This window comes from Arctopsyche grandis, chromosome 6 (genome assembly GCF_051622035.1).
Source record: "Arctopsyche grandis isolate Sample6627 chromosome 6, ASM5162203v2, whole genome shotgun sequence".
Classification (NCBI taxonomy): Eukaryota; Metazoa; Arthropoda; class Insecta; order Trichoptera; family Hydropsychidae; genus Arctopsyche; species Arctopsyche grandis.
The window spans coordinates 28,086,945-28,099,097 of record NC_135360.1 but is presented as its reverse complement, the minus strand read 5'-3'; the positions used below and the strand labels follow the sequence as shown (position 1 = coordinate 28,099,097).

The following is a 12,153-nucleotide window of genomic DNA, read 5'->3' as shown; positions in this document are numbered from 1 at the left end:
TACATATATAGCATATAATGTCATCGAACATAGTGGTCACGGGCTAAAGTTGCACTGGTTGCTGCTGACCAGACTTTGGTTTGTGACTCCAGGTCGATCGTTTCCAATCAGAGTTTGCCAATTTATCTATTTTTCATTGAAACGGTTCCTTCAAATTGGCATTCCTGTCCTACCTCGCAAAAATTATTCAGTTATTCAGCATCTCCATTTTTTGTCGATATGTATAAATGCTGCAAATTTTTCCACAAATGTGTGTGGATGTTGATTGTATGGTCTCACGACAAAATGTCCTCGGACGAATCGGCGAACAACACAACATTTCGGAAAAAATGAATACCCAACATAATGTCTACGGACAAAACAATAACGCGACATAATATCTTCGGACAAAATGATAACGTGGCAATTTAATTATTTTAATAGGTCCGTGGACCTTTTCCACCTGACAAAAATACGACACCTAAAGCCACTACTATTTTTACTAGCCTCTTATTAGCTCACTTTCGATATTTTCATCTGATTTCATCTGACAAAATTTGGGTTCTTATCCGATCATTTTCAAACTTTGCCATTTTGCTCGGTTTGGTCATCAATATATGTGGAAATCAAATCCGCCATTACAATGGTCAAAAATAATCGTAATAGAAACTTCATTCTCGTTCTCGGTGACGTATATTATCCACATTGCCGTATATATCCACACTCTTCGGATCGTTTTTTTTTTCTTTTCACCACCCTCTCGCTATGCCAGATTTTAATTGTTTAAACGCCTATAAACTTTTCTTTTTTCACTCTATATTTTATAAAATTTGCTTTATAGGTACCATTATCTCTATATGTATGTATTTTTGTATGTATTTTTGGTTCACTCATAGTGTTAATATGTTTACATTATAAAGGAGGTAGATCGATATAGTCAGAGAAATCTAATGATAGAAGCGCTTTTAATAATAGAAGTGCCTCTACGAATAAATAAATTGTTTCAATATTACACGGTACGTCTCCATAACTACGCTAAAACGCATGGAGTCCAATCAGGTTCATCACATATTCACTACATAAATTAAAGTTTTATTTTGATAGGTTTATTTACAATTTGAGTATATGGTGGTGTTGGGCCTTGGTGGCCAATCTGTTTCTTTTCTCAGTTTGCGGATTATTTTTATCTACTTTTTTGTATTTGTCTGTCCTTGGGAACTCTTAAATTAACGTGTAATGTTTAGTAATGTCAAAAAAATATGTATAACACAAAATTAACGATGTTTATATTCATTAAAGTTAAATAATTGTTTATTTATTTAACTTTAATGATGTTTATATTCATTTAAGTTAAGTATTCGGCGCCACCAAGAAAAATGTTTTTACATTTATTTAAAAATAATTTTTACATTTTTCTGGTTCCACCCCTGAAATGTTATGTAGAATACGGGCGATTGCCATGAAAACTGTCGAACTACGATGTCAATTGAATAATATGTTACTTTAATGATCAATATATTTATAAAAATGTATCCCATGTTGTTTATTGTGTGTTTTTGAATGTATTGTGCAATTTTTAACGATGCACTTGCCCATTGCTCTTTCACAGAGAAGTTTTTATCGGACATACGTCGACCACCAAGCATCAAATATAACTGATGCTAAAATTATTTAAGAATGTCTGTAGACAATCGTCACTTCACAACAATATGACGCCTAAAGCCTAAAGTTATAATGTTATAAAAAATCAACGAATAATCCGACCGACCACGTTCGAAGTGTCGAAGACTTACCGTTAGCAGTCGGGTAGGCTTTGGCCATAACTAGAGTACGGATAGCCAAGGTGCCGCTCATTGTTCAATTGTTGTAAATGCTTTGTAAAAAAGGTTCGACAAACCTTTAACAATGCATTTACAACATTTGAACAATGAACGGCACCTTGGTTATCCGGGCTTTAGCCATAACAACTATGTCCAGAGAAATGCTATAAATTATAACATTTCTCTGGATATAGTTGTTATGGCCAAAGCCTACCCGACTGCTAACGGTAAATCTTTGACACTTCGAACGTGGTCGGTCGGATGTTTGTCAACTATTCGTTGATTTTTTATAATATTTTCCGGTCTAAACACATCTTTACAAAACTTGAAATCCTCGGCGGTAGTTATCTAGGGTTTGCTTGGATTAGCTACAATTTTTATACCTGCTTTCTATTGAACATATTTCTAAATTCTTCTAGTTGGAAACGTTTGCGAAAAAAGAAAAGACGTCAGCACTCAAAGGGTTAAAGAGTTGTTCGTTTATAGCAGTGCTTTCCAATTACTTTTATGTCACGACCCCCTAAATTTGAAATAATTAATTCCCGGCCCCTAAAAATTTTTTTTTTCTAGTTATAAGGTTTATTTGACAGTAATTATAACAATTATAATACACATATTTATATTCAGTACAAAATTATAGGAACTTGCTTAAAAACATTTTTTTAAATAAAAACTACATATACACACATGAAACAATTTAATGCGATAGATGAGGTCGCATGTTTTTACATAACAAATCGATATCGGGTTCAATGTCAGAAATGCTAACTCGCAAAGCATCTTCCAAAGTCTCCGTGGAAAGGCATGACCTTTGCTTATTTTTTTAATATAAGTAATGACAAAAATGCTGTTTCGCATAGGTACGTAGTCGCGAAAGGAATAAGAGTTACCAGGGCTTCTTTTCCAATAGTAGGATATTCTTGCTGTCACCTTACCCAAAATTCTGAAATACTTTTTTCATTAAATTCCACTTCAAGCAAATTATCTGATCTGATGTCGATCAACTCTTCTTGGGCTGTCCACGTAATGGTCCGTACGCACCAAACCAACGACGATTTTGGGCCAACTTTTAAAACCAGTAGCGTACAAAATATCGAAATAAAAATTAAATTAAAAAATTGAAATTAAATATCAAGAGCGGGATTGAGCTAAAATTAGATCATCGTTGATGTTTTGAATAACAACAATGTTTTGAATTACGACGATACGCATTAAAACCAGAGAAATATTATAATTTCACTGATTACGAGCGAAAAAAACCTTGTATTGTTTCTTATAAGTCGTCACGATATACTACTGTGTTTCCGCCGTCGATGAAACATTTAACAAAAAAAATGTCGGTGATTTGTCAAAGGGTTTTTTTTTCTTTCGTCGAAATAAAATTAATAATCACACATTATCCGATAAATTTTACCTCTGAGATGGATTTAATTATTTGATTTATTTCGACGAGAGAAACAATTGACGACATTATCCGATAAAATTTACCTCTGAAATGATTTAATTAATTGATTTATTTCGACGAGAGAAACAATTGAAGACTAAAAAAAAATCGATTGATAGACCGACAACGCTCCGGATTGCCATCATCGCTCGGTCACCCATACTAATACATGAGATATTCTCAGTAACTGTGCATTATGGGGAAGTAAAAATAATAATTCTTTGATTTTTTTTTCGATCTTAGTGCGTATCTTCGTAAGTCAAAACAACTTTGACAAACAAAAGTCAAGGATTACCTGTATGTGATTGTTGATGATCTAATTTTAGGTCAATCTCGAAAATTTATTTAAATTGGGCATGTTCTGTTTTACCTTTCAATATTTTATTTTAATTTTAATATATTGATTATAATTTTATTTTGATATTTGAATTTAATTTTAATATAATAATAATAGTTTTAATTTTGATATTCAATTTCAATTTTTAAATTTAATTTTTATTTCGATATTTTGTATGTTACTGGTTTTATCCTGCTGGTTAAAACGTTGGACCAAAATCATCGTTGGTTTGGTCCGTACGCAGCATTATACAGTTCACATGGTTTTCGTTTAATTATACCTGCTTTATATTGAGGTGCAATCCCCGAGCACGAATTAGATTTTCGCGAATTAGAAATCCACGAAAAAGGCATGTTCAGGGGCTGAATCAACGTGGTATTATTGGATGCGGTGCATCCGCTCTAAAATCACCAGACAAATTGAACGACAGATTAACGGACGGCTGCTTTAAATGCAATTCTCATCTTCTCGAATGAATTTTTCAGAGTATGCTGTTGGTCAGACCTGGATTTGTGACTCCAGGTTGATCGTTTCCTATCAGAGTTTGCCAATTTTCTCTGATTTCATTGTTGAAACGGTTCCCGGAAAAAAAAATTGGCTAAAAATCCTTCCTACCTACTATGTCACCACTATTTGAAAAATTTGATTGATGTACAATAAAAATTTATGTACAATTCATAGATGTCTCGTTAATTTGCGAGTTTTTTCAGTGTCTCGCAATTCAACGACTTATAATAAAAATGCTGTATTTGTATTTGTAATTGGCCAGGAAGGCGCATTGGGATTTACCTGTAAGGCCTTCCTGGTATATATGTAAAATAAAATAAAAATATATATTGCACATCAGATGACGGGTAACCTTTCGATGTGCACATATGCAATTATTAAAATTGAGTTGGATCTTTCAGGCGAGTTTAATAAGGCAAGATTCGATAAGTTCCGAATCTTGCCTTATTAAACTCGCCAGAAAGATCCAACTCAATTTTAATAATTGCATCTGTGCACATCGAAAGGTCATCTGATGTGCAATCTATCTTTCGAGAAAACGAGAATTACGTTTAAAGCTGCCGCTCTGTTAATCTGACGATTTTAGAGCGGATGCACCAAACCCGGTATTATTGGTTGGAGTTAACGAATCCCGTACCGTTAATTCTACCAAGGGAACCAATAAACAAACGACCATTTCCGATGCAGAAAAACGAAAGTTTCACGTCATTATTCTAGTTGGAAACGTTTGCGAAATTTTCAGTGTGGCGGGTTTTCAACAGAAAAGACGTCAGCACTCAAAGGGTTAAAGAGTTGTTAGTTGTTAGGTTATAGGGGCCTTTATGGAACTGCGGTAGAAATTAAACAAATAAAATAAAATAGCATATGCATTAAAAGCGGACAATAAAGTGATCATCGACTGCGAGTCGATGGCAGTGCAGAAGTGGGAGAGGGGAGGGGGCATTCCCGTCGCACAGTTTGAGCAGCGGAGCGTTTGCCTGTGTGAGTGCGAGTGTGTGTGTGAGCGGAGGAGTGTGGTGTGGAGTGCGAGTGTCGAGTTCAGTGAGACTGTGTGTTTGTGTCAGCTCGCGCGCGGTCGCCGCTCGTGTCGGAGCCTCGCGCTGATGGAGAACGGCCTGCTGGCCATGGAGCCCGTGTACGGGGACGGATACATGGAGCCCGAGGAGGAGTGGGAGCGGGAGGGACTTCTCGACCCTGCCTGGGAGAAGCAGCAGAAAAAGGTCAGCACCACCAACACTACCACCATCCCCACCACCCTACTACACCCTCCCCTCTCGAATGTCACAACGGCCGGTTGAGCCGGGCTCGTCTGCTCCCGGCGCAGGCCTCAACCCGCTTGTTTACACGACCATACGCGATACGTCACATCGCCAATTCCCATCGCCTTTTCGCCTTTAGCACACATCATCAAAAAAAATACCCACATCACACACATCTCACACGTATCGAAATGTTATTTTTGTAGCCGCCTCCGCGCGCACCGATTGCCCGACGAGTGATGTAAGAAGAATCTCTCCCCGCTATCGCCGGTGCCGGTGCCGATGCCGATGCCGGGGACCTTGTCCGAATGCTATTTTTCACCCTCACTTTTGTATTGAGTTACAAGCTCGCATAAATTTTGCATTTTAGCGGTTTTTTGGACGCCGGTCAAACGCCCCCGCTTAATTATATGTACGTGCGGATCGAACGCGCAGGGGTGAAAGTGCGCCAGTACATATTTCTTCCCCCCCCCCCACACGTTTTAAGTTTAGGGGAGAATCGCAACAATCACTCCCCCCTCGCATTCGTGTTTTGAGCGTTAAAATCGCGCATTCCATGGCGAAATTTATGTTTCGGGGCTGGGTAGCATTGAAATAGATAAAATTTGAACTGAAATATATTCAATATCTTCTGCAAATTTATGTAAAAGTGTTTGCATCTATGTACACAATGCATTGACTTTGACTATCGTCGAGTTTGTATACGACTATCAATATGATAAGATTGTGCAAATGTCGATGACTCAGTGATAGTTTAAATTTGCTTTCTTTTTCTTTAGTGGCAATATTACCAAAAACGTTATTTCATACATAAGAATAATAAATTTGTATTAATATTCTGGCATTATTTATCTTAATCGATGCTTAAATATTTGCATGATTATGTTGGTATCTATTGTTTAAATTTGTTTTATTATGTATCAAAACAATATGAACTAAATACCTACACAAATTATACGTATTATCCCCTTTATTAAATGTCTTTGAATTCATTCAATTATTAAGCTTTGTAAATCTACGAATTTGTATACAAATGAATAGGGTTCCACCCCTCATGAAAGATTCACACGTCATAAAAAATACATAATGTTTTTATGCCACATCCAAGGTTCACGTTATATAGACACCTTATTGACTGTTTTTCATTATCAAAATAAACAATTACACTTAACCTTGTTCACAAATGGTTGATAAAATTTGAAGTTTACGCCCACTTTCAATGTCAACAAATTGCATTGTCTCGATGCATTTTCTGTTCCTATTCGATTGAGTTGTAATGAAATTTTCCTTTCGATGCGATTCGATCGATTACGAGTTTCATACTAGCAATTTATAATTGGACGTCATACCTATTTTGAGAACTTTAATAAAAGTGTGTGTGTGTGTATACGCATACATATCAAAATTGGATTTTATTCTTGGATTTTCTCTCTACTCTGGTAGTCTACCGCGAAATTTAATTTTAAAATTAAACTTTTAACCAGGTTATTTGCGGCTATATTTACCCGAAGCACTTACAACATCTATTTCAACCTTCAATTATACAATTCTTCAAGTAGGATCCTATTTTCATCTGGCGAACATGCAAATATGACAGAGGAGGATTTATCAACAGCTGTCAGTTTCTACTCCAAAAGCAATTAATTCATCGCACATGACTTTTGTTAGTCGGAAAATACACCTCAAAAGAACATTTTTACATGAAAACACAAAACAATATGAATAATACACCACCAAGATACAAGAAGATCCATTAAAATGCTGATTAAAATCAATAAAATTTTACCGAATTGAAAAATAACTTACAAAATAGTTGCAAAAATCGATAAAAAACAACATTGAGGCAATTTTGTTTGAATCACACACTGTTTATTGCAACAATATTTTGTAAAAACAAAAAAAATAAAAGGTCTGATATTAATTTAAAAAACAACTGAATATTTTGCAAAAAAAAAAAACACGTCACTGTCCGAATTTAATATGATGGATTCTATTTAAGATGGCTTTGAGTCGTCTTCTATTTGCATTCATCAATATTTTCTCAGGAATTCCTGATATTTTTAAACCGTTTACACAGCCCTGCTATTTTCGCACGCTACCCCGAGCTAATGACATCAAATCTAAATGGAAAATTTCATTTCGAATCAAAGTTTTCATTCGACATTCAATCTGTAATGGACATGGGGATCATATTTTTTTAAATCGTGTGTGTATAGTATAACACTGCGTTTGCGTCGACGTCTGAATAGTACAGTGGCGTGCGGTGGTGTGTCTACTGGGCGAAAAGTGCGCGGGCGCCGGAGGAGGGGGGCGCCGACGCTGGCGTCGAATTTCCACGTCCCGCCATGCCCTAAAATGGCGGCGGGCGTCGGGATGCTGTGGGGCGCTTTCCCCACGGACACTAACATCCAACATCATTCTTCATCAGTGCCTTTTCCCCTCGAAAGAGCCAATTTTCCACGCCGGACGAAAATTATCCTCGTCGCCGTCGATTGTATTTGAAAAATGGTCTATTTTTAATCGCGACACGGAGTCAACGTGGTGCTTGATGATGCGAGCTCCATGACAGAACTCGGATGTTCTAACTTTAGGACAAAGCTTTATATTACTTTTTATGATATGAGCCACAACATTGAAAAACCGTATTCGATTTTCTCTATGATTGATATGATACGTCTATCGCTACTAGCAAGATCTATGCAGATGGTTATTAACCCTTTGAGTGCTGACGCCTTTTCTGTTGAAGGCCCGCCACGCTGAAAATTTCGCCAACATATCCAACTAGAGTTATTTAGAAATCCAATAGAAAGCAGGTATAAAAATTGTAGCTAATCCAAACAAACCCTAGATAACTACCGCCGAGGATTTCGAGTTTTTTAAAAGTGTGTTTAGACTATCTAATATATCTTGCAACAATATAAAATAAACAAAAGAAGTCTATTAATGAATATATTTATCCAAAACTAGTTCCATCTTCTTCATTGTTGTTAAAATGTAATGCTCACAATCTAAATGCTCAGCCACAATCTAAAATACTCGGCAGTTAGGGATTTCCATCGAGAAATTCTGCTATGGTTATACATTCAGAAATGCAACTATTATAACATTTCTCTGATTAACCCTTTGAGTGCTGACGTCTTTTCTGTTGAAAGCCCACCATGCTGAAAATTTCCAACTAGAACTATTTAGAAATCCAAAAGAAAGCAAATATAAAAATTGTAGTTAATCCAAACAAACCCTAGATAACTACCGCCGAGGATTTCAAGTTTTGTAAAGGTGTGTTTAGACTATCTAATATATCTTGCAACAATATAAAATAAACAAAAGAAGTCTATTAATGAATATATTTATCCAAAACTAGTTCCATCTTCTTCATTGTTGTTAAAATGTAATGCTCACAATCTAAATGCTCAGCCACAATCTAAAATACTCGGCAGTTAGGGATTTCCATCGAGAAATTCTGCTATGGTTATACATTCAGAAATTCCGGTGTAAACCAGTCTTTTTTTTTTTTTTATTTATATATATTTTAGCTATCAAGCTAATTTAAAAATACATCTTAATTATTATACTTAACTCTAAAATTTATAATTAACTTATATGTACTGTCCCTCACAGAGGTGTCTCTTCGCACCTCGCAGGAATGCATCCATGTTTTTAGCAGACCTGACGCACTCAGGGAGCCCATGTTCAATGCATTTTTTCCAATGCTACCTGGTAGTTAGCGGGTAGTGTTCTTGTTTATTTTTTACATACTCAAAATACAACGCCTATCGGCGTATTTCAGGCTCATGGACATGTTGGCAAAACGCCGATCGGCGTTGGTCAGCATTCAAAGGGTTAACAGCATTTATTCTATGACTCGGAAGGTCTACACTTTTAAAGACAGGTAGCCGAGTGTTCGGATATGCATTAGTCCGAATAGCCCCTTCACTCCCCATACACGTTATTTCCTACGAACTAGGAATTCTCCACTCTACATTGGTCCGGAATTCCTATGTTACAGTATTTTAGGGAGTTCTAGTTTGGTCAAAGGGTTAAATCAAAATCGACCTTCTCCTGTTAGAATTCTTCAATTTTATCTAAATTCATGTTTAACTGTTCCAATAAAATAGGCACCCCCTCCTTAGGCCGCATTTTTGGATTGTTGCAAGAAGCATACATATGCTTGCGGTTTGTAATTCATATCTATGTGTTTGGATATGTACAATACATACACGTAAATACATCGAGCCAGCAGCGTAACTCGTTGGTTGCGTTGATACTAAGCACCGAGAGGTCGCCCGGTTCGATCCCGTCAGCTGACAGCGATTGAAAAAAAATATTCCGAGTATAATATTTAATGCTGCTGGTCAGACTTGGATATTTATGACTCCGAGTCGATTGTTTCCTATCAGAGTTTGCCAATTTATCCGATTTAATTGTTGAAGCGGTTCCTCCATCAAATTGGCAAAAACAACCCTACCCACTATGTCACCACTATTTTAATATGATTTAAAAAATATATCTGTAAAATAGATGTCTCGCTAATTTTCTTATACATATATAGTATTTGTATTATGCTTACATATATGTCACAGTGACGCGTTAGAGTATTCTCTAATGTCATTGTGGCTAATATGTAAATAAATATGCATACCGTTAGCCACAGTGACATCGCAGAATACTCATGACTGCGACCAGACATATAATATAAGCATAATACAAATACTACCTATTATATATAAGAAAATTAGCGAGACATCTATTTTTTTGAAATCATATTCAAATAGTGGTGACAAAGTGGGTAGGATGGTTTTTTCAATTTGATGGAGGAATCGCTCACAAATATCCAAGTCTGACCAGCAGCATTAAAGATTATACGCAGAATAAATTCTTTTCAATCGAGATCAGATCACGGGATCGAACCTGGCGTCCCCCTGGTGCTTAGTATCAACGCAACAACCAAGCCATGTTGCTGGCTAATGAATAAAAATGCAGTTCTGACTGCTAACATGTCAAAGAACTGTAAATCTTCCAGAATTTCCGGAGCAGTTTTTGGTACTGCGACTAAAATGTAATGCTCACAATCTAAATGCTCAGCCACAATCTAAAATACTCGGCAGTTAGGGATTTCCATCGAGAAATTCTGCTATGGTTATACATTCAGAAATTCCGGTGTAAACCAGTCTTTTTTTTTTTTTTATTTATATATATTTTAGCTATCAAGCTAATTTAAAAATACATCTTAATTATTATACTTAACTCTAAAATTTATAATTAACTTATATGTACTGTCCCTCACAGAGGTGTCTCTTCGCACCTCGCAGGAATGCATCCATGTTTTTAGCAGACCTGACGCACTCAGGGAGCCCATGTTCAATGCATTTTTTCCAATGCTACCTGGTAGTTAGCGGGTAGTGTTCTTGTTTATTTTTTACATACTCAAAATACAACGCCTATCGGCGTATTTCAGGCTCATGGACATGTTGGCAAAACGCCGATCGGCGTTGGTCAGCATTCAAAGGGTTAACAGCATTTATTCTATGACTCGGAAGGTCTACACTTTTAAAGACAGGTAGCCGAGTGTTCGGATATGCATTAGTCCGAATAGCCCCTTCACTCCCCATACACGTTATTTCCTACGAACTAGGAATTCTCCACTCTACATTGGTCCGGAATTCCTATGTTACAGTATTTTAGGGAGTTCTAGTTTGGTCAAAGGGTTAAATCAAAATCGACCTTCTCCTGTTAGAATTCTTCAATTTTATCTAAATTCATGTTTAACTGTTCCAATAAAATAGGCACCCCCTCCTTAGGCCGCATTTTTGGATTGTTGCAAGAAGCATACATATGCTTGCGGTTTGTAATTCATATCTATGTGTTTGGATATGTACAATACATACACGTAAATACATCGAGCCAGCAGCGTAACTCGTTGGTTGCGTTGATACTAAGCACCGAGAGGTCGCCCGGTTCGATCCCGTCAGCTGACAGCGATTGAAAAAAAATATTCCGAGTATAATATTTAATGCTGCTGGTCAGACTTGGATATTTATGACTCCGAGTCGATTGTTTCCTATCAGAGTTTGCCAATTTATCCGATTTAATTGTTGAAGCGGTTCCTCCATCAAATTGGCAAAAACAACCCTACCCACTATGTCACCACTATTTTAATATGATTTAAAAAATATATCTGTAAAATAGATGTCTCGCTAATTTTCTTATACATATATAGTATTTGTATTATGCTTACATATATGTCACAGTGACGCGTTAGAGTATTCTCTAATGTCATTGTGGCTAATATGTAAATAAATATGCATACCGTTAGCCACAGTGACATCGCAGAATACTCATGACTGCGACCAGACATATAATATAAGCATAATACAAATACTACCTATTATATATAAGAAAATTAGCGAGACATCTATTTTTTTGAAATCATATTCAAATAGTGGTGACAAAGTGGGTAGGATGGTTTTTTCAATTTGATGGAGGAATCGCTCACAAATATCCAAGTCTGACCAGCAGCATTAAAGATTATACGCAGAATAAATTCTTTTCAATCGAGATCAGATCACGGGATCGAACCTGGCGTCCCCCTGGTGCTTAGTATCAACGCAACAACCAAGCCATGTTGCTGGCTAATGAATAAAAATGCAGTTCTGACTGCTAACATGTCAAAGAACTGTAAATCTTCCAGAATTTCCGGAGCAGTTTTTGGTACTGCGACTATTTTTTTCAATATAGGCAATTATAATTATAGGAAACAATATAGAAAATGATTTAGGAACGCTAAATACTAAATGTACTAGGGATATG

General features: G+C 36.4%; 1 protein-coding gene across 3 annotated transcripts in view; it reads left to right on the top strand.

Annotated features, from left to right (window-relative positions):
* The first annotated feature begins 5,047 nt into the window (after window positions 1–5,047).
* Actn (alpha actinin) overlaps window positions 5,048–12,153 on the top strand; it is a 51,339-nt gene continuing 44,233 nt past the window's right edge. The window contains exon 1 of one of the 3 annotated variants that reach the window (XM_077431790.1): window positions 5,048–5,307. In XM_077431790.1, the coding sequence (XP_077287916.1) occupies window positions 5,191–5,307 (117 nt within the window). In that variant the 5' untranslated portion in view covers window positions 5,048–5,190. The remainder of the gene's footprint in view (window positions 5,308–12,153) is intronic. The other 2 variants (XM_077431791.1, XM_077431788.1) reach the window with 2 other exon arrangements.